We start from the raw sequence: 26,880 nt of genomic DNA on the forward strand, positions 1-26,880 counted from the left end.
TAGACGGCTGCGCAGCTCTAACGAGGCTCTGATGTGATCGTCTCTCTTTAATGAGCTACCTCAAACAACAGAGTCTTTAAGGAGACTCTGTACAATGAATGCATGATAATAAATTCAATACTCTGTGTTCATGTGATCATTTATCCATGTTTCATCCATGCTGAAAACTGTTAGCCGGCCACTTTCTGATGCCTCGTCTTGAGTCTATTGACCAATCAGAGGCTTTGTTACTGATGTGTCTCAGCATTGGATTCCAAATACTCATTGGATCCTGGTTTTATACTGCTGCAGCAGCCGGAAAAAAAGAGTAGAGCAGTGTAATTGTAATAAATAATGTGTAGATTTTCCTTTGCACGAATGGATAGCGTTGAATGAGCACGTGCAGTAAGAAATGAGCATTTTATGGCTATTGACTTTAGCGTAATTACACATTTTATTTGGAGTCCTGACACGGAAATCAATCGGAAGTGATGTCAGAAGACGCACAGCTTGCTCAGTCAATTGTCCCAGTCACTCAAGGTGGACGTGTCATGTGTTACATGGAGAAAAAAAAGCCTCAAAACATCGCAGCTTTGATTACAGCTTCTTTAAAAAGCTACAGCAAAATCAGGCAATTAAGGCCTAAGTGGTACGGGACCTGAGTCTGCAGACAGGCGCACTGTTGGATGGCACCATCAGTGGTATATTCCCAGTGGGCCTTCAATCTAATTTCTGTTTCTTCCCACAGTGACAGGTTGATGCAGCCATCTGGGACAGTGCCGACACCTTGTCACTAACACATCACATGATGTTTGTCGTGGCAAAATGATGCATGAGAGTCAAACAGTAATGTGTCAGAACAGATTATGCCAGCGATTGCCTAAACGGATCTATTTCTTGCTGTTATAATAGCTTTTTAATGATGACTCAGCAATAAAAAGCTTGGACTTGGGCTTTTTCAGTCTATTTTTATTGGGATCCCTCAATGCCATCTGTCATCATGATGCAACTTTCCTTAGATTTCCAGTTGAAACATTTCTGTAGCTTTTAACTGCTGTTTAAAACAACTACAGTTCTTCTATTTATTCCAATTAGCTGTTATTTCTGCCAAAACACAAACATTATTTTCTGCGTGACTGTTATTTTTTCCAGGAAATACTGAAACAAACCCAATTTTTATGGGAGAAGCTGAGTAAAATTCAAGATTGTAGTAGATTAGACAAATGTAGTGTCATAATGTGGTGTATAATAGTTTATAACAGAAGGTCAGAGATGCTTATCCTTCATGTTAAACATTAAATACATCAAACCTGATTAGATCTCAGGGGGGAATATGAGTGAACTTACATGGTCTTCCAGACCTGGAAATAAACCTCCGCCTGCTGTTAGGATGCTGCCTGACAAACAGGCAAAGGGAGATAAATGAGACCCGCGACAGGGACAGGTGTGTTAAAGCCGAGTGTCACACACAAGAAAGTCATTCGTGCCCCGCAGCAGCCCAAAGGCTTACCAGGTTTCACTGTATCAATCAGGGGGGGTCCTATTTATAGAGGACCCAGGCCGCTGCGAGAATACAAACACTTGACTGAAGTAGGTTACCTGCTGCATCGCCAGAAGACGTGAGGACAAAGGAGGACGTGTGAGGAAGAGAGGGTGGCCAAGTTCTGGGTAATTTATGCAGGAGAAGCTGATGATTAATGACTGTCGCAACTTTGCACCAACTTTCCCGAGACTAATGTTGCACTTTATGGTTAGATTAGGAGAATTTATATCTCAGTGGTGAGCTGCCTGCTCCATTAAACAGGGAACAGAGCCACCTGTTAGAAGAAAACTTTTCCATCATCCATAAATCTGTTGATGTGTTCTGAAGAGCCAAAGTGCCATAATGGATTTGCTTGGTTTGTCTCACCAGTTGCCAAAATCCCAAAGATATTTAGATAAAACAACACACAAGGACTAGTTGGTTGTTGTTCTGGGACTTCCGTCCTATAACATGACACGGCATGTGGAGTTTGGCCAGCTGTCATAACCAAATTTCTTTATCTTTCAGCCCTAACCCGAGCGCATGTGCAATAGTCAGATCGCAGGACGCGCGATAGTGAACGTCCCAATCCCACACCTTAAGCAAGCACACGACATGAGGCTGAATCTGTGTCGCAATCAAGGGGCTGCATCCTTGGAAGGAGGCGGTCTACAGAGGATGCGTTAAAGCCGAGTCTGGCCTACGGAGCATTTCCTGTTTGTGTCACCAGCTGTTCCCGCCCTGACCCTTGCGTCACCAAACGCCGCTCATGTCACCTAGCAACAGGTTGCTTGTTAGTTTCAAGGGCCCTTTCGTTTATTTAAACATGTGTAAGACAGCTATTCGATTGAGTTGAAGAGTCTCATTTTAATTGGCCCGATGGATCCCTCATGGCCTGGGAAACAGAGGACGCCCTTGTTGGAAGGAGCCTTCGAATTGGGACAGCCTTTGAGGCGCCTTCAAATACAGCCTTCGAAGGATGCAGCCCCTGGATTGGGACACAGCTCGTCCGATTCCATCAGGAAGTAGGAGACGGTGAGCTGTCGTTTCAAAGAGTTCCCGTCACCGCGCTTGTCAGGCTGATTAAACATAAATTTGTACACTGTTAATAATGATATCAAATGGCAGGATGGCACAGACCTACTGGAAAATAATGATGAATATAATGTGATATGATCATCTTCCACAAAGAGAGGTGTGAAGACATTATAGTGATGTCATGTGGGTTATCTCAGCTTGGGCTTGGAGAGACAGAAAACCTGCCTTCCTGCATTTATCGTGCAGGGAGGGTCTCAAGGGAGATGCTGTTGGATTATGGGTAATATAGGCGGCTGCTTTATCTATACAAGGGAGTAAAAGTCAGGGTAATTTGGCCTCTGCTGCTTCTATTTTGACTTCAGTCTGCCTCTCACATGTTAAACTATTTTGTGGATGTGGTGCACTAAATCATTACTGGTCTTTAAAATAGGAATAAATGCTTGTTTTCCATTACAGTACAGTTCTAACTGTTGGGGTGCAGTAAAAGCAAGAGATTAGGATATATTTGCGATTGAATTGACGAGTCAACATGTCCTCGCAGATAAATAAATGATCCAGATAATCATTAGCAGCTGACCCTGACTAAGTGGTTGCACAGGCTCACATGTTGCCTCCTCTCAGGAACAAAATGTTACCAAGTCAGTGGAAAAACACCTGCATGCGGTAACACATGCATACTTCATGATGTGTAGGATGAGTTCATGGTATAGCCGAAACAAAAGGACCCGGCTTGGTTACAGCAATGATAGGCCGTACAGTCACATGTTGAACCAGACGGCATCTCAGTTGTCTGTATCCAATTGGCAATGAGGGGAGTGTGAGTGTTGCTGTCCGTCAACGGGCTACTTTCAGGGTGTTTTGCAAACAACACTGTTTGCAGGGGCCGCCTATTCTCCGACTAATCCCCGGCTATTAGCTGCTAATCCCTGTTTATCAACAGAAGCGCGCGGGTCGGGGGGCGAGTGAATGTCGCGCTCGGTGTTGTGTGACATAATGGAAAGTACTTCTCGAGTCATGCGGTTTATATTTGAGCCATTTATAGAATTGTTCGGGAGGGTGTTGCAGTGTCTTTTTGGAGTTTATTAACAAAGGAATGATGGTTTTAACGAGATTTTTCTGCACTTCATTTTAGTACAGATGTGCAGTAAAAAGCTGCAAACCTGGAGGATGTAAGAAAATACCATAATGTCAAACAGAATAGAAGTAATGAGCCCTGCAGAGAAGGATCTGCAAGTGAAATAGATGCAAGATTACATGCAGATATGCGAGTCACACCACGCTGCATTTCAACAAACCCCCTCACGTCATCTCTGAGCTCAATCGTCGTAAACAACATGCACTACTTTCTCTCCGGCTGTCGCCGAATAAGATTAATGTGAGGGAAAAGGTATCACTGTTGGATCCTTTCCCTTCTCATTCTCCACTTTTCCGCAACATATGAATCAAATGAATGACAACAGTAGGACATGTCTGCATCTCAGCCAGCCGCCGGTCCCTGTGCGATCACTCTTGTTCTCCCCCCCCCGCCTCTCCTTCAAAGCGGAGAGGCTGCACGCTTCCTCAACTTCCCCTCTAATCCATCATTGCCTTTTCCCATTTCCCACCTAACATCTACAGAGGCCTGCACTCTTGACCAAGTGGGGAAAACAGATTAAAATGGAAAGCCAAAGCAGACCTAAAACCACTTGCCAATTTGTGACGTCACTGGAGGGAATCGCACTCCACATTTTTGCAAGGACAAACACCCCAGGACTCTCTTAATGATATTTAACAGTTTCTCCATCATGCTGCTATTATATCTCAAGGTTTAAGGGTCCTTCTGATCAATGTTTCTCCCCATGATGTCTGACTGCTGGATGTGGCCTCACACTGCGAGCAAACTCTCAGCGATTAAATTCAAATCAGCGTAGAGATGCGGTGAAAATCATCTCGATGTGTGTGCAGAACTTCAGGATGCATTACTGTTGTCGTGGCCAAAACAAGAAAGCTAATCACTTGTACTAAATGCAGCTTTAAAGATGCTGGATTGTTCTGCAGCTTGTAGCTTCAAATAGGTAAAGCTGTGGAGAATTGTAGGGCATGAAACTGGGGAACAGCATGTGTAGATTGCATGTCCAAGGCTGTATTGATCGGGCAGAAATCTGGAGGAAGAATTGGCCAGGGAATGTAAAGGTGTGCAGAATAAGATGGGCTGGTCTGAGTATTTCAAAATTTGGCGTAAACAACATGAAAGCATGGATCCATCCTGCCTTGTATCAACAGTTCAGGCTGCTGGTGGTGTAATGGTGTAGGGGATATTATCTTGCCGCACTTTGGGCCCCTTCGTCCCAATTGAGCATCGCTTAAACACAGCCTGCCTGAGTATTATTGCCTACCATGTCCGCCCCTTTATGCCCACAGTGTCCCCATCTTCTGATGGCTACTTCCAGCAGGATAACGCGCCATTACATCATCTCAAACTGGTTTCTTGAGCGTGACAATGAGGAGTCAACTGGCCTCCACAGTCACCAGATCTCAATCCAATAGAGCGCCTTAGGGATGTGGTGGAACTGGAGATTCGCATCATGGTTGTGCAGCAGAAAAATCTGCATGACAATATGGAGCAACATCTCTGAGGAATGCCACTAAGAGTTAAGGCAGTCCTGAAGGCAAAAGTTCCAACCAAGTACTCTCAAAGTGTGCCTAAAAAGGTGGCTGGTCAGTGTATGTTCTGGTAGATTTAATGCATGTGGAAAGAAAAGAGCAAAACGCTTTAAATATCTCTCTCTAAATCAGAAAAGGTTTAAAAGTGTCCAATCGTAAAGCAGAACGGAGCAGAGTGTCCATATTCATAAACATTTGTCATCACAGTTCAATATTGTGCAACAATGCCACCATCAGCCCAGCTAAGACACACATCTTTGGCTACAGTGAGTGCATCTGGGGCCACTGATCTGCTGCTGCAGTGCAGGCTTTCAACTCAGTTTATGACACAGTATCACCACCTGAGTGTTACAAGACACGTGATGCTTTCAGAGGGAGTGCTTTCTCACAGGCTCTTTGTTGTTTTGGATAATATTGGAGTGGACTGGTGTTGGTACTGTGCTTGTATATAAGGGGTGTAACTGACAGCAGCAACATTTGTCTTCTTTAAAAAAGGGCTGAGTCAGGTTTTTCCTGCAATGCAGCAAATTATGTTCATGGTAAGTGATGCATGCTGTGTAATATTGTCATAGCAGAATATAATGGTTCAATTAAAATCACTTTACTTACTTACTAAGCACTGCTGCTAAACTGGTAAGAATGCAGCAAACAGTTCATCCCATCAGCCATTTATTTGTACTGTAGTTTGCTGCCCTCTGCTGGAGGTAAAGACGAGGTACAGCGATGGTGGTCCACCACACATTTTCAAGGTTCCTAACTGAGTGAAATGACCCGGAAGTGTTTAAGTGACAGCCATGATTAGAGCAGTTCGAATTCTGTAAATGATAAGTAAAGGAGCTTCATTGCTTCCTTAAGTGTCTCCTTTAGCGTAGGAAACACTGGTCCATCCTTTACCAGAGGAGAGGAGAAAATAATGACCCACAATTCCTTGACGCAGCCTGTATAAATATTAATCTGTGACGGTGGATTGTGTTAGATTGCAAGCTCATAAGACAGAACAAATGTAGACTACAGTAATATCAATACAAATAAGGTAAAAGATAATATAAGATAGAAAAAGTGTGCATCCCATTTGTTTGGTCCGAATCAAAGACCAAATTGTTACAATGCTGCTGCTCTCTGATTGGTCAGAATTTCCATGTGGGAAAACTCCCTGAAGTAAACAAAGAGGGAGAGCACACTCCTCAATCACACTCGCTTCTATCAGTTCCATTCTCCTTTAGTTTTTCACTGAACAGTCTGAATATATTCCCTCTTCGCTCCCCCACGTCTGTCATCTACTCATCTTGCTGCCTGTCTCTGCCGGTGTCAGTGCCCGTTCACAACCCACAATGCACTAGAGTTCACTTGGAAATGGTCTGAGACCACCTCTCCAAGCGGCCTGGGACCGGTTGTTTTGGTCCGCACCAGATAATGATCACCGCTTTCACAACTGCCCAACCAGTTCGATTAAAACTGACTAAATGCACAGCATTGTGAAAGCGCCCTAAGATTGTATTACACATAACATTGAAGATTTTGCGACATAAATACAGTAAATAGGTGGTTTAAAAAAACGTGAAATCATTCATTTAAGTCATTCTTAATTTTAAACGAGCCTGCAGAAGTTTGAAGGTCAAGTTTGGCGATATGAACACTTCAGGTGTTCTCAGGTCCTCAGACTGATGCTGCCTTTGCCTCCTGACTTTTGAAACACCGTAAACACTGGAGTTTTCCACATTTGGAGACTGTACAACACGGTTAGAAAGCACCGGGCGATAGATGCGCTCTTTGTAGTCCATCATCGCTAGATTGTAGTTTTTTACACGGCAGAACCAGGTGACATCAGTCACATCCATCCAGTGTTTCCTTACCTTTTTGAATTCTCCTTACACCTTTCCTTGACATCATGATGTTTTCCATCAAGATCAAGGAAAAGTGTTTAGGAGTCTGTATGGTTGTATCCTCTGTGAAACAAATCTCCCTTTACATTAAAGTACAGCTTATCTTTTCTTATAGTACAGCCAGATAAATTTAACACACCGTATGAAGTAAATAGGTGCTTTGGCCTCCGACATGACAAAAAACAAGACATATTTCTTCAGTGTAACTGATACAAAACAACACATAGTAGCTGCACATAAATCTAACCCCATATAACAGGTGAGAATCATATCTCACACACTGTACGTCATTGTTCCCTCAGCGGATCAAACCGAGCTCTCCGAGTGCGTCATACAGACAGCAGGGATTTGTAAAAACGCTCTCTCAGAGCAGACGTCTGTCCCGGGGACACAACACGGGGGGGCTTGTGTATTTCTAGAAACACCTGCTTTAGCGAGCATCATCATTTTCTGGAGACTGCTCCAACATCCGGAGGGGACGACTGCCACCTGGCAGGTTTCAAGTGTGATCGTCTGCACGCTGAGAAGTTATTCTTGGCAACACCGGGGATAATATTATTAGTTTTAGACGCCATCTAATGGTGAGAAGAAGGAAATGCAGTGAGAGGAGCTGTTTAGCTCTTTAGTTTTTGCTTCCTGTTTCAGCAACCTTGTCCTTCAACTTAAGGTGGTATGAAAAGGCAGCCCGCCCTGGGATAGAGGCAGCATGTTTCTAATAACAAATCAGAAGTGAGAGGAATGAAAGTGTGGACAAACGCTCGGTCTCATTCAAATACGCCTGACAGGAACACCTGGGTCCTGGTGAGGCTCCAGCTGTGGCCGCCTGCTCGCATGTTACTCGAGAAATAGATTCACATCACAACTCTATACACACATGTGCACACTCAAATGCATAAACACCTGGGTCGATACAGAATAAGAAAAGTTTCGTCTTCCACAAAAGGTGAATATGCATCATCTATCTTCTCTTATTCATGACGACGACAGCTGTTTTTGTTGTTGTTTTTTCCCTGCAGAACAATGCTCTCTCGCTCAGTCGGTCCCTACAGTGGCATTCATGACTGTTTAATAGCATCTTAAATCAGCCAAACAGAACTAATTTATCTGACAAGGCATATCAACGTGGAGCAGCACCTGTCAGCTACAAAAAGCTGCAGGTTTTACGGTGATGCTCGACATGTCAGGGAGCTCAAACACCTTTACGGGAGCGAAAGAAGTGCGGCTAATAAACAATGAAAACAGATGAGGAAAGACGCTGCCATCTTTATCTGCATTTATATGAATAACACTATTATATTCATACAATATTTTTAAGTCAATTACTTCCTTATTTAATTGAAGCTCTGGTGTTTCTAAATGTGGAGCATGGGGCTTGATACGTTGCCTGTTCTAGTGGCACGTAAAGTAGCCATAAATCCTCTTTATAAGGCTCTACTGCCGTTGTGAATATATAACCCGAGTGGTAATCAATACTGATCTAGGTTCAAAGTGAATTAATTTACTCCAGCTGTCGGCAGCGACTCGTGCCGCAGCGCATTCGGATCATTTTTCATTCCGGAAAAATCATAAATTCTGGCGTTCGTGTGAGGTGAAAGCACGACAGATCAATGGCACGTGAACATGTTTTAAGAGGGGCCTCTTACAGTGCAGTGCGGTGTTGGTCCAGTCTGAACGCAGGTTAACAGTGCATTTGATGTGCGTGTAGGGTTACTGTTCAATTGAGTCTCAGTGTGGAATTCGTTTATCCACATGAGCTTCTTTAAGTGTAAGTGGAGCTTTCTCTCGACTATGTCCGAGTTACTTTTTGTTTCCTGTTGGCTTTAAGATGCTGTCAGTATGCAAAAAAAAAAATACTATAACTCTACATTTATTTTCTTCTCCCTTAGCAATCCACCCCCGGTATTATCTGCAGGCACTGACCAATTAATGCAAAAAAAATGTTTTATTTACATAAATGTCAGTGAAGTCACTATCTATCGCTGAATAAGGTAACACACTGGTGATGAAAGCCTTTGCATTTGCAGTATTACAGACGCACCCAGTTAGTGCTGCATTTTCCATCACCCAACAGTGGTTGGTCTGCCAGAGAGGGTAGGCGGAGCTAAGCAGCTGCTTTTCTGGTCTCTGCAAGTGTTGCGAGTAAACATGGCTGATCTACTATGGCTGAACAAACAAAGAAAAGATTGATGACTACAGATACAAAAATAAGTGAAAATCCAAAGAAAAAGAAACAAATTTGACGCTCAGATGAAGGCAAACAGTCTAAAGAGAAGTTACAACCGGAGCCAACCGTGGACGTCACACATGCAACACTGTCTGGATATCTGGGAAGTGTGCTCCAGGAATTATCGTTTATCACCATAGGTGGCGCCAAAGAGAGCGAAACAGAGATCTTCGAGATTACAACTTTAAGGAAAATTGCTCACACATCTGGTGCATTTATCCTGCAAAGAAAATATCCCTCCATCCCAACAGGAATGCCACTTTGTTTCCAGGAAAGACTTGTTTTTCAAACACAGATGTAATTGCAAGCCAACGTAATTTATCTTAATCTTTGTTCGTGTCTTTCTTTCCCTTGAGGTCTCTTTTTTCCAGACAGACCTGGATAGAAAATAAATCGAGCCTAATTCTGACCTTTTGGGTTCGGGGAGGCCCAGGTGATGATGCGCCGCACCAGGCAGCAGTTGAGCAGGACCTTCTTGGAGAAGCCGTGTTCCTTACGGAAATGCTGCAGGTCCTCCCTCCACTGGGCCCTCTTGGTTGGTGAACACATGGCTGGAACGTCTCTATTTTGAAACGTGAGAGTGGCGTTACACATACTGTCCTAATTATCTGGAAACTTTTATTATTATAAGCCTCATGACTCAAGTGATGACCTCTGGTAAACATCGAAACACAAATAGCGACAGCCACTGCGGCGTGCAGAACAAACTGCCACAAGTTCATGCAACCCACCTGAGAACATATGCTAATTTGGGCTGTTTTTCGCCCCCCAGTTATGCATGAACATAATGAGATGCGAGACCTTTCAGCGTGCCCTTTTGGAAACGGATAATGCTCGTGTCACGGTCCTTAGCAGGGAAGTTATTCTGCAAGCTATTCTCGGACTTGTGATGGTAAAAGTACACTAAGCCGATCGTCCTTAATCAAGCAAGCGCACACTTATCCTACAATCTGCCTTATGCTAATAGATTTTTAAATTTAAAGCAGCAAACATCCCGATCGTCTCAAGATAATCATCACAGAGTAAAAGAAACAAGGGATTATGACGCTACTAAATAAAACATCACCTCGCGCTACTGTATCCCAGTCAGTGCTAGGATTACAATCCCAAAGAAGGTCCCATTTCAAGAGCAGAAAGTTAACACATCAACGGATCAGAAATCACCCAGCCGCTTTTGGTTTTCTCCCTGGATTGTAAAACATACATCCTTTAATGCACAGAAATCATCTTACCTTGCAGGCTAAACGTATAAACGTCCTCTCTGCTTCCTCAGTCTGCAAGTGATCCTCAGGTTTCAACACAAGGCACTTTCCCTTTGCTGAGCGGATCAACAGAGTGTGAAAGGGGGTGGGAGGAGGAGGAGGAGGAGGAAGAGGAGCATGAGGAGGACCGCTCTGTGGAGCAGAGGGGGTGAGGAAGTGAGAGAGAGAGAGAGAGACTTGCTGGCTTTTGCTTCAAGTTAGAGGAGCATAGGTGTGTTTTTACTCAAGTACCGGAGAAAGAGGAGAGAGGCAGAGATGCTGGTGGCTCCGCATTCACGGTGGACCCCTTTGATCGTCCTCCTTGAGCCTCTTGGAACACATGAAAGCTTTTAACACAGCCACACAGAGTAGGGTTACAATTAGGAAAATAGCGTTAAATTATCAATGTGCTCTAGAACTAGGTAATAAAGTTCAATACTTTATTGTTTATCTTCCATTCTGCATGAAAAAACATAGAAAACCATGGCTTAATCAAATAGTTTGCACTATATCACAGCAGCATTGTGTGATACAGCAATCCAAGCAGCTTTGTCAGGCTGTTTTCACCATCATTTTTTCATCAGTCTTACTGAATTGGCAGCTTTAAATCTAAATTTGGTGCTTGCCCACTGCACGCAACCGATTCGTCTTGTCTGGTCACTAGTGGCGTGAACGGAGGGGTCTCCTCAATCGAACCAGCTCCCCTCATATGCGTCTTATTTCCCAAAAATCAACAGAAGAGACGTTCGACAAAACGAGACCTTCAGAAGCTTTGTAGTTCGTTTAACAATCGAAATTGTAATGTGGGCATGTGCGACAGTCACACGGCAGGACCTGCGATAGTGAAGCAAATTAAGTGAAACACTTCAAGCTGTTACTTTCTTGTTGCTCGGTGCAAAAGGGAAACTCGCCAGTGTCTCGTTTTCATGATTTATCTACAGGAAAAGAAAAGAATGATCAAGGTGGACTCTTCGTCACGTGAGGTAGCTTATAAATGAGTGTATCCCCGTTACCACGGTTAACGCTGTGGCTACATAAACCGACAGTCCATCTCGCGGAAATGCCGCAGAGTGTTTATAGCGGCTACACCGGCAGCGCACACACGGCGTGAGGTTGTGTGTGCCGGCAGGAAGTCGACGACATGAGCTTTCGTTTAAAAAAGTCACTGTTCTGAACGTTAGAAACGGTAGATGATATACCGTACAAGTAACGCAGCCCTAAAGTCCATTGGTATTTATTTTATAAAGAAACATGTTGCGCCACCTGAACTCTCTCTACTTTCTCATGCGGGTGTCAGAGTCGCTGAAGCAAGTGTGATAAAAGTAGGAGGGGTTTTGTTTGGTTAGAACCTGACCTTGCCCTTTGACCTCTGTGTCTAGAAAAAACTGAATCATCACTTTTTAATTCCCATTCATGTCAAGATTGTGTGGCAGATCAGTTGAACTTGAGGAACTATGTTTCACCACTTTCCAAACTGTGCTCAGGTGTTGGATGCATACCACAGCACAGCCATTACTGCATAAACTGCCCAAAGCAATAATATGCATACATACATCATATGCAAATGATTTGTCCTCGGTCATCTACCAAATGGGCTTCCATTTAAATGCACATAGCATTAACTAGCATGCAGTGATAGATGGTTCTGCTTTAGGGGAGACAGCAGAGCTAAATCTAATTGCTTCCCCTGAGATGAGCAACGCATATCCTGTACCTGAGAAGACAAAGGGGGGAGCGGGCCCCCGGCCGGGACAGAGGGCTGGGAATAGAGCCATCGTTTCCCAGCAGGACGGCAGACACGCCTGTTTGAAAGGAGCGAACAGATTGGTCGCAGTGTTACGGTAATATGGATTCTTTGGTAACACTTGTACATGCACATCCTGAGGGAGAGGGCTTGAAAGCTTTGTCCCCAATAAGCTGAATAATTCATCTTCAAGAAGCCGTCGCTGCTCATTGGTATTCAAGACCTCCGTAGTCAAGTACTTGTTAACTCCAAACGCAGGTACAGTGGACTTTTGAGTCAGATTTCAAATGTCTATCGCCATCTACTACATATAAATGGTTTAATTTGACTCCAAATTTCCACAGCGCAACTGCTGCAGCGCACAACCTATAAGAATGTAACAGAATACAAAGATTGTTCAGGGGTTGCTGGACTCGTCTTCCAATCCAATCCCTCTCAGTTGTGATTATCTGTCCTTCTCGAGTCAGTCCATGAACAATTACTGAAACACAATCCACAGACATTAGCTGCTGAACGTAGACTGGAAGGTGCTATGCGGTTTGTGTTTGAGATACGCGCCTGCGCTTGATGGATCCCTTGCACACTTAATTCTTCATTATTCCTCTGATACAGACACCTATTGATTGCAACAGAGGCAATTTTCTGTAATGCGTTCAGAAATCAATTTCGAGACCGAGCTCACGTGGGATTGATTTAGAATTATGTTATAAGTATGTGCAGCGTTTGAGTTTAGCGTCAAGGCTCTGAAAACAAACACACAGACTGTCTTCCAATGAATGGAGCATCAACAGATGATCAACAACAACACTGGAACAAAGTACAGCTGACTGCAGCGGCAATGTCAAACTGAAAACATGAGCTTAGCATGTATTTGTTAGCATTTTATAATGCACAAACTTTCCTGTGTGAGCATTGATGAGTTTGCCATTAAACCAGCTGATAGAATACCAACTTAAGTGTTTCCCCCAGTGTGTTGTAAGTAGGGATGGGGACGAATACTCGAGTACTCGTTGTTGATGTCATTATTCGACCTGCGCATGCCTTGTTTCGGCTAAAGTAGTTTAACTCAGTTAGCTTACATGTCAGCCGTGACCAGGAAAAGTGATGTCTGGAACTTATATATCAAAGAAATACTAGTTCACAAATGTTTAAAGCACAAGGAGAAGCCAGCGGAGACAGACAACAGACAGTCTTGCATCGCACCCTTTGCTAGCCCTGCTAGCACACGTAGATTAGCCTGCTGATAACGCACATGGTGACTGGAGATATGCTCCCATTAAGTGTTGTGGAAGGAGAAGGCTTCTGTGAGCTGATGGCGTTTGTTGAGCCGGAGTACAAGCTACCATCACGCCGGACAGCAGCTACGAGAGTGGGAAACATGTGAGGTACGTGTGAAGCAACACAGAACAGAAGTCCATACAGTCCGCTACAGCTGTGACGTTTCAGAACGGAATGTTACAGCAACATTAATTGAAGGTTCTTCAATAAATGCATATAGCCTACTATTTCCGGGGAGGTCTGTGTTTTTTTTAACTGTAAAAATATATTGAATTTTATTCATTCATAAATTACTCAGATTACTTGAATATTAAGATTACTGGAAATGCCCATCCCGAGTTGTAAGCCATTTTTTTAATGTTTTATAAAATTCACTTACAGCAGTTTGGTCCAGTTGGAAACAAATACAATGGTTGGAAAACTCATTGGCGACATCAGTTGGGTTAACATGAACACAATTGAGGAAAAGAGCAGGTCTGAGATCAGAGACAGGTCAGTGTGGAGAAGGAGTAAAGCTCCACGCAACAAGAGCGACTTTATGTATGTCATCAACACACCTACACACTGCGAACGTTGACAATTACCTGCTTTGTTCACACATGCAGCACGCCCAGGTCATGTTTGGGACATTTCCACAAATGCAGTTTATGTGTAAAAAGGCGTTAAAGATGATTTTTCTCAAACAATCCGATCCTGGAAGTGAACGTCCGCGGCTACGTTAGCCTAGCTTCAGCTCCAAGAAACACAGCTGGATAGCACCTTTTTAGATACCATCATATACCACTGACAGATATCCCTGCGATTATGACTCACTTTGTCACTACTTCCTGACTCCTTGCAGTGGCGCTTAAGACATGAATGAGGGTCACATGAACGGAAACGACTTGGCTTTAAAGATAGTGATGAATCATGACAGAATCGCTGTATCGTGATATTATCGTGGGCCATGTATCGCGTATCGTATTGTGACTTAGCCCGCAATTCCCACCCCTAATTGATACCTTCATATAAATCAAATAACCCAAAGGACAGTATAAACAGCAAAGTAATACACAATAAATACAAGTGCTCCTTTTATACAAATTGCGGCAGGATATGTGAAGAAATAAGCAGACACAGGCAGCATACGTCTTTTAGAGCGTCTGTGGTCCCAGGCTGCCAGCGCAGACAGGAAACCATACTTGAAGTGGAATTTGAGGCTTCAGCAACAAGAAGAACAGCACAAAACTAATTATATTTCCCCTCAGACGTGTCCCAAAGCGAGCATACATCTGTTGGTAGGAAAGCTTGCTTACAAAACAGCAGCATAATTTCATTATACACACGTAAACAAAAGACACAGCTGCAGCCTGAAGCCGCACAGAAACAAAACTTCACTTTTTAGTGAATAACTGAAAGCATTATTGTGTTGTTGTTTCGTGTCCGTGGCCTCTCTCTCATCTTTTCAAAATGGCCTTGGATTTACATCCTGCATTAAAATGTTGTGCCCTTTTACAGCAGCATGCACGTTCAATAATTTACTTCCCAAAAGATGTTTACTGGACTTCTGCTTTAGGCGTTTGTTCTGTGGATGCACAATATATATAACTTATATAACTTAATCTACTGAGTTGAAACACGTTTCATAGCTTCATTGCAGCACGAGAACTTCCCGCACATTTCCCCCCTCTGTCCCTTTAAGACCACTTGTGATTTATGTTCTCGTCACAGTGTTGCTCCAGATTTCAGGACAGTTTAAGGAATATTAACAACTATGCAGTCTCAGTTTAAAGTGATGGAAGACGTGCGTTCGAGACAACAGGCTCATTTGAGCCGAGCCCCGCGTCTCCCTAAAAACCTTGCGAGGATAATGCGATCGCCCATTACAGAAGCCATTACCCCGTAGCGAAGGATGAGCCACACAACATGAATCCAGTTTTCACTCTGCCACGTTAGTAAGCGGAACTCACTAATTATCTTTACTACTCAAGTGTAATGTTAATACTTAGGGATGTCTTATATGTTGGGTTTTTGGGAAATGAAAACATTTGTTTTGGCATGCATGGAAAATCATAGCAGGAGATTATAATGGATTTACTGTAATCGACCCTTTTTGTATGATATGAAGGTAAAGATCAGATAAAATAAGCCAGAAAAAAGCAGAAACTTTATTCATCTTTACTAATTTATACTTCTACAGCTGTGTAATATTGGCCAACTTCTTAAAAACTTGTGCTAGCTATATGTATTTTTCTGCTATTGCTATTAAGGATATGGATAGGGCTGCACAATTAATTGAATATTAATCCCGCTCATGATTTTAGCGTCCCACGATTAAATAAATATGATTGACGCCGATATTGAAATTTAAGATGCTCCGCCGTAGAAAACTCTGCTGCAAATCAAGCGCCTCCGAAACAGCCACTCCACCAGGGGGCGATAGAAAGGTTTTGTTTTCACCTTTTGGGGAGCTGGCACGTCATGTCATGAGCACCCACCTGGCAGCAGCAGTTTAAAGTGGAAGAGTAAACAACAGACGGTGTGTCCGAAATCGCATGCTATCATACTAATCATACTAATCATACTAACCGTGACGTAAAATTGAGTATGTCATGCGTTCCCATCTCATAGTATGCAATTTTGTGTATGCGAGAAATGCCCGGATGTATCGGCCTGGATGTTTGATTATGAGACGGGAGCTCACTGGTTGTACTCAACCGCCCCAAAATGCATTGCGGCTATTCAGCTTCTACTATGGCGGAGATGGACCGGAGATCAGACCGGTCATACGTAAACGATTAAGTCACGTGATACGGAGAAGACGGCTCTGAGTATGATGCGAACAGCACCTAATAGTCAGGTTAGTAGGCAGTATGCAGTACATACTGTTTGAGTATGTAGTAGGCAGTACGTTAGTATGCGGTTTCGGACACAGCAAGAGACTGGTGTTTCGGTTCAACGAGTGACCGTGTTAACTGGCATCTTTCAGCGGAATGCATCGGTGGTTTTTCTTTATCAGCTCCAGATATATAAATGTGTTACGTCTTTGAAGTGGTTTGTGCAAACGTGTTATGTTGGCTACTAACACTCAGCCGCGTTCTGAACGCTGCTTGTTGTTACACTGAAACAGGAACAGAGCAAGTCACTCGTTAAACGGCAACATTGTTCCACCAACACGGTTCGTCCTCAGTTGTTTGCACCAGGGTTTCCGTTATCCGGTAATGCAGTTCTTTTACAGGTAAAATTAGTTGAAGTCAGACATACTAAAAATCCCCCGGTCATAATGTCCGGTGAAAACAAAAAAAAATATTCATTCAATATTCACTCATTATAACTCTTCAGGAATATGCTAAACCAGCCACCCGACCCATTACTGGTAATTCTGGCAAAGGAATTACGGGCGAGGACGAGTCAGCATCTCCAGCACCGCCACAAGCGCATGAGATGACAGCGCTGTCATGACGGCGCTCTGTGGCTATGTAGGCTTGAGACTTTGAGAGTGTGCATGCATCTCGACAGGTGTGGTCATTTGAGCATGAGACACATTGTTCCCCTGTATAAATTTCAGATGAAGTCCTTGTTTACAGTGACAGACAGAGTGACGGCTGTCTCGTGTGCTCAACTCCGCAGGTTGAAAGTGCAAGAGTAACACGCATCATATATTAAGTTTTGGACCAAATTATTGTGTGGACAATTCAGTAATTTCTCAAAGCAACACAACTAACTTGTTCAACCACCTGAAAAAACAGCACAAAGTGCAGAATGAGGCCAAGAGGAATAACAGCAAGGCAGTGTAGCGTGATCCCTATCCCAGAGATGTGAACTTGAGACTTGGTGACTTGGACTTGAGTCGACTCAAGTCACTGTTTTGATGACTTGCGACATGACACAAAATAGAAGACTTGAGGCATGATGACTCGGATGACTTGCGTGTGTTCATAAGTTTGAATGTTAGCTGATAAAATTCAATGTTGTCAAGTTTCTGTCTAACTATCAAGTATGTATGCAGCGCAAACTGGGAAGCATGATTGGACGACTCAAAAAGCTGGTATGCGATTGTCATGATTGGATGACTGGCTGTCAAACTCCTCGCTATGGCAACAAGCAACAACAATACTGTCTCAGACCAGACCCTCATCATGGCTGCGTCTGTGCCGAGATAATACTGATTTTTGAACAGGTTATATAAATTGGCCAATAATAAGACCCGATACTACAGGTAAGAGTGCTGGATCTTGGGTGGAAAAAAAGCGACTTGACTTGCCATAAACTAAGGACTCGACTTGACATAACCTGTGACTTGACTTGCCCAAGAAAAAATGACTCGAGACTTGCTTGAGACTTGAGCAAAGATGACTTGGTCACAACACTGCCCTATCCACCGAACTCCCAAAGACAGACAACATTTTATTGCAACATTCATCAAATTAATTTGGTTATAATAGCGCAGCCCTACATGTAGAGTTTGCTGGGAATAAGCTGAATTTTCTGTTCTGTCAGTCTATTCTGAACACTGTCTTGTTAAAAATGGCATGAATATATAAATAAAGCGCTCCAAAACAAACAAGGAAAACTTTATTTTTAAGGATTTCTAAACTTTTTACAGTTGTTGCCTCATCCTCGTCTCACCTCCAGGGAAACTTCGACACACACACACACACACAATAGCTGCAACCCCTGCAGAACCCCTTAAAGATGCTGTCACCAGTTACAGCCATAAATCACAGTGCTCATTATTCTCTGTTGCAATAGCTTGAAATAAGCATCGGATGCCATCTTCCCTTCCCAGCTCCAATGTCACACTGGTCAGAAGCCCTGTGGCTCAGTGTTAGCGGGTCAGTTGGTAGTCGCAGCAGTGCCAGACAGAATACGCGTTGAGCCATGTGCATCTCGGCTGCCTCCAACACACACACTTCCCAATTTCTCACACACCCACTGTGACCTTGTCCTCCAAAGTGGCAGCTAAAATTAGCAGAATGCATGAGGGGAAGCAGCCCTGTGGGTTAAACAAACTGCAATGCAGTATTTAAAGATGGAAGATGTCATCTTAGTGAAGTCACACTATGTATCAGTACATCCAGGATCTATTTTCTTCCGCTTTTTGAAACACGAGAGCACCATGATGGCGTCCCTGCGGGAAACGGTGGTTGTTCACTTATTTACTCAAGTCTGAAATCGAGACAATAATCTCTTGAACCGCGGCCGAGTAATGCGATAGGAGGGGGAACGTAGTGGCTGCGAGAACGCCATGGTCAGTGTCAGATTCACAAAAGAAAAGGTGTCTATAACTTCCTTATATAACCACGCACGAGAGGGTGCACCCGACTCAGAGTTATGGCAATCGAATTACCTGAAAGACACACGTTTGTTTGCACGAGTTCTCCTGGCCAACACGTTTTGTGTCAATAACTATAATTAAAGCAAACTAAGGATTTTAGTCAGCTAATGATCTTAAGTAAGGCTACAGACTCTGAAGCCTTGCCAAAAAGTGTTATAGAAACACAGATATTCAACTTCAAACTGCTTTATTTTGTTTTTTTACAGGTTTTAACTCCCTAGTTTGTTGGTTTTAGAGAGGAGGAATCATCTACGGATAATTCGGCTCCATGTAAAAACCTTGTGAATAAGACAAACAAGCAAACAAGCCTACCTCACAGCCCCTTAAAAATTATTTTAAGGTGCATTGACGAGCACCAAAGAGCATTGGAGAAACAGGGATTTTTAACGTGAAGCTGCTTTGCTCAATGTTGTCGCATTTTTTAATCACCAGATTCATTTTTTTATGGAGGAGACGGATGTGAATAATTTGGCTGCTGGTAAAAAAAAAAAACACTGAAGGATCTTTTTGAGACACAGTTTGAAAAGCTGCATGCACTGCTGTATGTACAATGGCTGCAGATATTTGTTTGACAAAATATGAGTGGGCTTGGTGTTACTGGTGTTACAAATTGTTCAGGCACCGACCGATTGCATAACTCCCCCACCGTCGTTTTGACTTTTTTTTTGACGTATGGAGATAAAACCGATAGATTTAATTTTCACATATCAGCGCAGCTCCAACGTTCATCAAATGAAAAAAATTTTTTTTTTTAAATACTATGGTGCATATTTTTGCTACCATTAGAAACTGCAGTATCCGCTAGCAGCAGGTGTTTTGGCTTTGTTCCGTTATTTATTTGTTTCCTGTTTGAATTTGTCTGGTTCAATAGTGTTTGCTAATTACAATTTTCTACTCTTGATATTATTATTATTATTATTATTATTATAAGGCTATTTATTTGGTTCCACAGTGTTTGCCAGTGTCACTTTTTTTTGCCGATATTACTTAAAACTTTATAGATCTAATTTATTTGTGTATTTTTCAATGTCAGCACAGGTATGCACGCCATGCTCCGCCGTCATTCGCCTTGTTCGTTTTGCTCTAGCCTATTTTAATATTTAATATTGCACTGTTTTATTGTTGTTCTGTTTTTCATTAACAAATAATGATGCACCATCCGTCATAAAACATAAAGGGAGGATCACAAGCGCTCTACAGATATTGAGCCTCATCAATTACTTTTTTTTTCATGTCCAGCGTAATCAGCATCACCGGTGTTGTCACGAGTTTATTAACCGGTGGGAAAATTTCCCCACCGTGGCACCCCCAGTTTCCACTACTTCTTTCCCTCTCTACTTGTGTGTATGAGAATAAGAAAGCAACTGGTTTAGTATCAACAGCTCCAGCTGCAAAGGCTAATCGAAGGGGTCACAAGCTAACGGAAACCAGGCAGCGATACCAACCTAACAACGTTGCTGATACAGCTATGCGTCAATCAAAGCATTTGTTCATTATCGTGCTTTAATTACGCACCAGTATTAATTATTGCATGAGTAAAGGTTCAGCACTTTTTGAATGGGTAATTGACAAAGCTCTTGGGAGGAGGCAACTCAGCATAATGAAAATGAGTAGTGTGACAGTGTTTCAGTTCACGTTTGCCTTGTTTCTCTCACGCTTTCACTTGTTAGATGAACTGTGGCAAATCTAGTCGCCAGTTTTATGGGAGAAAAAAGAATCTAAGAAAAAGGGGAAAGATTCAACACAGCAGCACACACTGGGAGAGAAATATATAGCTACAGCAGACATCTTTAAATATGCACTTTCAAACAAGCAAAAACACAAACACACACATCTCCAGAGACCCTCGTCGGACCTTTTACCACCCCCCCGCTCCCTCGCCCTCTGTGCTTGTGTGTCGTTTCAGAGTCAATGTCCTGGAATGCCTCCATAAATTATTCAGCCGCAGCGCCTGCTATCTGAAGATAACAGTGGCTCTTTATCGGTCAGCGTGTTCAGAGACACTGCGCCGGTGACTATACAAGCACCTGGTGGGATTTCGGGGCACCTTCTGGTGTGAGGATGCGTGTCACTGTGGCAGCGAAGCATACAAAAGAATACAGCCCGTGTGCAGGTTGATGTTGTAAGGTCACTTTCAGTTTCGCCTGGGGGATACTCTCATTTTCAGCTCATCAAAATCAGAGCATTCGTGCTGCCATGGCATCATGAATGAAGAGTAAAGAGCAGGAGAGTTCCCCCCCATTTACACAAAGTATTTAGGACAGAGTTAGTGTTTAGAATAAAATAATAATGCGCCGTAACGAAGCTCTGCCGTCACGCAGCCTTTGCCATTTTACATTGGACCAAGCAACGTCGGCATGAAGCCGCCCCAGTGTGTGTTTTTACACCGCGTTCTAGCACTGCAGAAGCAAAACGCGCGTGAGGTGTAAACAAACAGCACGTGTTTCAAATACACACACGCGGCGCTGTTCCGCCCTACCGGCTTCGCCATTTACACAGACACGGTTTTGCCTCTGTTACTGCCTCCGATGCCGGCTCAGAGGAGGAACGACTTTGCCTCACCATTCCGCCAAGATGGAACATAACAGAGGCGCAATAATCCCGCTTTGGACTGGCAGTGTAAAAGGGGCTTTAGAGACAGAGAACCTTTCACGCTTACATACAGACCTACGGGCAATTTCAGAGTCACCAAGTAACCTAACGGGCATGTCTTTGGACTCCACACAGAAAGGCCCCCTTACGTCTGAACCGATATTCGAACTAGGAACCTTCTAGCTGTGACGCTGCAGCGCTAACCAGGAAATATTTTTGAATCAAGATGGGTAAATATCCACAGTTTTCATCCTTTAAAGTGTGAATCTCCTGTGACACAAGCTTGAGTTCTGAACCGTTGCCTTGATTAAACAAGCAAGCTAAATGTGTAAACAATATTTACATTATTTCTCACATTTTTGGATCAAATATTTAACAGACAAAATGATCGACAGATTAACCACTTAGGGCAAAAGCAGCTTCATCATCCCTACGCTGGTCTCTGTTCATGCAGGTACATTTTGCAAGATTGAGATTAACACAGACAGACATCTGACATGATCTGGACACATGAGATATTTAAGGCTAAAACTAGTTAAAGCACTGATGAGGAAATCTTGTGTAATGTCAAATAAGAAATAAGTAGTGGACCACTGTCTCTGTATAACCACTTGGTGTCAGCATTGCTCATTGCATGGCTGCCGCAGCTCCCATGCACACATTCTGTCCATGATTTTTATACATCAACTGATAAACACTGTAGAAAAGCTGTCAACTCTAAAGTGACATTTCCAACCTATTTTCAGGTTTAACATATGGCTTATGTCACTTTACATGTCATAATCTCCCATCAGTATTGTGTGGTCTATATTAAGTCCTGGCTGCAGCCTGTAGGATATGGACTTCTGGAGGGACTAAAGCCCAGAATAGTCATTCTGAGCCCCCCCTATTGGGACGAGAAGAAAGACAGACGGACCCTCCAGTTGGCCGCTCGTGCCAGGCCTGCCTCCACATATGGCCTGTATGTTCAGCTCTGACACCATTTCATCAAGGACCCTCTGGAAAGACTACGACACGTACTCTTCAACGGCAGTTTAGTGAATCTGTTTTGTGCAGCTGGGAGAGGTCTCCAAAACACGTAGTAATCCATTGTTTGGGGTTATTTTGGGGAATGGCGGCGATTCCAGCAGGCACAGAGATAAATTCCTGTGTTAAGCAGTTTGTGATGATGTGAGTCAAAGTCCCAGGATGAGTTATCTCAATGAAACAAAGCGGGAAAATCTGGAAATTAGAGCCAAACTGAGATCTGAATGCCAAGTTAGCAAAAGTGATGGGACACGCAGAAACTAATCTCATATTCTTTTCAGAGAAGCTTGGAAACAATCAAATTAACTTTACTTTTTTTTTATTTACATGGTTAAAGAAAGGCATATCTTCTATTACCATTTAGCTTGTAAGGATAAAATGCAATTGAAACGCATTGACAGGTTAGTAAGTTACTGCATATCAGGGTTTGGTGATGTCTACTTAATTGTAATACAACAACGTCCAGATTAAAATATGGCACTGAACGCTGACATCATTGCGCATAGAGCAGTGCAGGAGTAATAGCAGACCAAGAGAGCGACAAACCACGGAAGCGAAACAGTGTGGTAGGAAAGTGTAAGGGACAGGCAGCGCGGCTCTGAAAGAAATCAGCTAAGATAAGACAAGACTTGAACGCTGGTTATAGTTACTTGACAATCTGCTCTATGCTGGAATTTCATAACTGAATACAGCAGACACTGAGGACCTGTGTCCACTAGCAGAGCGCTGCTCTCGTCTTGCTAGATTACAAAAGACTGTTAAGTCTGTTTTAAATTGCTCTGTAATATTTGCTGAAAGCTCCTGTGAGGAGTTTTTCAGTGGTTAAGAAACAGACTGAAATAAATTCTGACGACTCTATATGAGCTACAAAAGCAAACCAGACCATCAGCGACGAGATTGATTATTTCTATATCGTTATTTTTAAGGCCGGAAACTGCTGGTGGAGGGTAATTGTCAGACGAAGCGATTAACTGTACACAGCCTTTGTTTCCATTTACCTTAAAATTTTAAGTGTGTGATGCATATGACTGTTAAAGAAAGCAGGATGAGATTTTTATATGCTAACCACCACTTAAGCATGTACAGGACAAAATCGCCAAAAGGTGCCAAAATCAACACAAACAGAAAGTTCCTCACAGGAGCGTATCCCAGCATTAGCAGCAGCTCTAGACCTAGAAATTGTACCCACAGACAAACACGCAAGATTAGTTTCTCCACCACCACTGCGGTGTTCCAAATGTCCTTTTTTCAACTAAATAGCAACAAACAGCTGATGCTGAGGGCGTCTTTACGCTTTGGAAACTGAAAATGATGAACTGCATTGGTTTTGTATACAAAATAGGTGCTGCCAGCACAAAAAACACTGTTAGTGGACACAGTCCCTAATAATCTTTCTGACTGTAGGATGTTTTAACAACACCAATCTCAGATCCCATCGGGTATAGTCTGAGGCGATATCGCCTCTGGGATCAGCGGCGAACGTGCCGGGCGGTAAGCGATAAATGACTTCCCGTCAAGACTTACTTTTCTGCGTGCTGCACTGTTACAGAAAGAGAAAATGTTTTCTTGTGATTTACTTGTTATTAATGGGTCTTACCTTTGCCAAACTTTCAACATCAACAACAATCTACTCTGTAGAATCTGCAAATATTGATTCTAACAACACAGGCTTGTCCAGAAGTTTAGTTTGGCGCTGAACTGAACAAAAGCCTGCTAGGGGGCCTTTAAAGTCACTAAGTAAAGATGGCATCATCAATTTGCCCTGATGCATATCTTCAAAAACATGGGAGCATACTTAAAAACAATCTTATCTGACACAGACTATTTGATTGGAGCTGACACTTCAATTTCTTGAGAACGGTGAGAACTGTCAGTTTCCTTTTGCTCTGATTTCCTTTGGCTACCAGGGAATGCGGTTTATCCTCATTATGACCTTGGCACAAACAGAGAAAGACACGTTAGCAAGCTGAGGCCAAATGTTGCCACCCAGTTGGCATCGGCTGTTTGGCACTCAATCCGAGGAAGTCAAATGGAGGGAATCAGCGGCATAAACAAGCCTGCGGGTGGATACATAAACATTACAGACAGTCCACTTCCTTCAGCCTTCACTTTTCATAATCACTCATGTTCCAGCTCGCGCCAAAGTTTTTTAGCTTTGACCCTCTTTCCAGGACTTTCCCTTCTAGTCAAGCTCTCTTTATCCATCACTGTCCGAATCCACCTCTCCGTATCCGTCCCCTGTATTCTCACCTCACCCTATATTCTTCCCTCCCTTCCTCCTTCCCCTCACTCTTCTCTGGCCTGAGTCCCAAGGCAGATGGTCCATGCAGGCAGATGCTCCCCACCCAGTCTCTGGAAGGGAAAAACAAAGGCTGGATCCAACACAAACAAACTCTGCTGGAGGACACCCAGGAGACAAGTTCGTTGTACAATTAATCCTGGATTTGACCAAGGACCGGCTCTTTCATCGACAGGTAGAACGGAAGCACACAGGTGGCCGCAAGATAAATCTGCCACGGAAAAAGAATTGTTTCCCATCTTGGTGCAAAGAAGTTTACTTTGCAGCAGTTGGTATGCCTGTAAGAACATAAGTAGTACCACATCTTACTGTTGGATAAGTTAAACTGTCCAATTTCTCTCTATTTATAGAGGGAAGGGAAGATGAAATATGATGGCAAACAGATTTCAAACACTGATCCTCACAGACTTCCTTCATCAAGAAAAACAAGTCACATAATTACTTCTGTAATTTTCATAATTTAAAAAACACCACCTGTTCAAACTGTTTTTATAAAGCTGCCAAATTTACTTCTCAAGCTGCCTTTAAATGAGTTGATTAAAATAATCTCTCCTCATCAGGAACGCTGGAATTTATTCCAACAACAAATCAAAGACGGACATCTTTCGCAGCTACAAAGACTTTCAGAGATCGGTCATCCTGTGCTGCATGCTGTCAAAAGTTTCCTCTGAACAGCTCAAACACGCCGCTCTGCCGTCTGACAGATTTGGAGCAGTTTCTTCAGTCTGTACCTTTCGCTTTTCGCTGTGATCTCCGGCCCCCTCTGGCTGACAGATGCTGGGAAAACAAACACACTGCATGTGGTCAGCTCTCGACGCCACAAAAGCTTGAAGCTTACAGATGAAGTACACTTCAAGTTGGTCGTTGCCCCTTCTAAACAAATATGGGCTTTCCAGGCATCATACATTCTGTAAATTATGATTAACTATATCTTTTAAAGGGCCAGTTCTCCAATTTTCAACCTCAGTCCTATCATGCTGTTATGGGGAGCTATGCCATTGTGGTAGAAAAAAATTAGGGATCCACCGATACCAGTATCGTGTAAAACTATATACCTTAGGCTTGATGTTAGCCTCCCGTTAGTTGAGCAGGTAGGTTGGAGATATTTCAAAATAAACGATGATAAAACGAGGGCGGACTGCAAACTATACACGGTGAAAAACTGTCGACAGGAGGGGTGAAAAACAGCTCCTTTAACACAAGTCATTTAATAAAATCCCTTTTAACCACAGACGTTAGGAGACGCATTAGTAGCGAAGGTTCTAATACAATCGAATAATTGCTGCCAAAGCTTGATTTGAAGCCAAAAAAAAAGGTATTTGGGAAAGCCCTACTACTCATCTTGGTACACGGTATTGGCAAGTACCCAAATGTAAGTACTTGTACTTGGTCTGAAAAAAAGTGCAATTCCACTCTGTGCCTTTGGAGGACGCTATCAGACTACCTAAAACGCGTCATCTGGCGGAGGTTTTCCAGGGCCCATTGGTGAAGCGGATAGCGTCCAGGATGCTTGCTCGACTACACTTCCTCAATCTAGGAACGCCTGCCTCAGAGAAAACGGTAGTATTTTACTCGAGCGTCTCTCTTCCTCTTGCTGTCCTCACACTCTGGTAAAATGCAGGTGGACACCATGATGCTCTGTTTTTGTTTTGGTTGGAGATATATTTGGTAGAATAAGTTTTACCAACTGTTCTGCTTGAACATAACAAACAGGTAGACTTTTAATGCAGACCTAGAACTTCCCAATGTAACCACGTCCTCGCTGGGCCGTTCCTTTCAGAGGGAGGGTTTTCTAGGAATCTAGAATGGGCGAAACCACCAGCTGTTTGTACAACTTTCTCACAGATATGGCGCCAATTTAGAATATTATTGCCTCTATTGATAACAGAGACAATATATATAGAGCTGGGTTTAAAAAATCGTTTTTTATGATTCGAATTCATTCTCATTTGAATAACCAAATATCGATTACTAAATTCCCGATCTTTAAAAATATGTGTACAAACGGTCTCGTGTCTGCTTACTCAAGTTTCTCAGCGCATCCCCCCGAAACACGGCAGTGAGGGAGACATGCCCGGACTTGTTTACTGCACC

At 43.1% G+C, this 26,880-nt stretch overlaps 1 protein-coding gene across 2 annotated transcripts in view; it reads right to left on the minus strand.

The window, feature by feature from the left end:
- Nucleotides 1-26,880, minus strand: part of kcnip4a (potassium voltage-gated channel interacting protein 4a) — a 158,549-nt gene that overhangs the window by 128,201 nt on the left and 3,468 nt on the right. The window contains exon 1 of one of the 2 annotated variants that reach the window (XM_069672100.1): nucleotides 9,700-9,838. The exons of the other annotated variant lie outside the window; for it this stretch is intronic. Coding sequence (XP_069528201.1) covers nucleotides 9,700-9,838 — 139 coding nt within the window. Of the gene's footprint in view, nucleotides 1-9,699; nucleotides 9,839-26,880 lie in introns of those variants that run through there. 2 annotated transcript variants of the gene reach the window in all.

This window comes from Semicossyphus pulcher, unplaced genomic scaffold (genome assembly GCF_022749685.1).
Source record: "Semicossyphus pulcher isolate SPU_LCO1_2020_fin unplaced genomic scaffold, fSemPul1.0.p SCAF_21, whole genome shotgun sequence".
NCBI lineage: Eukaryota > Metazoa > Chordata > Actinopteri > Labriformes > Labridae > Semicossyphus > Semicossyphus pulcher.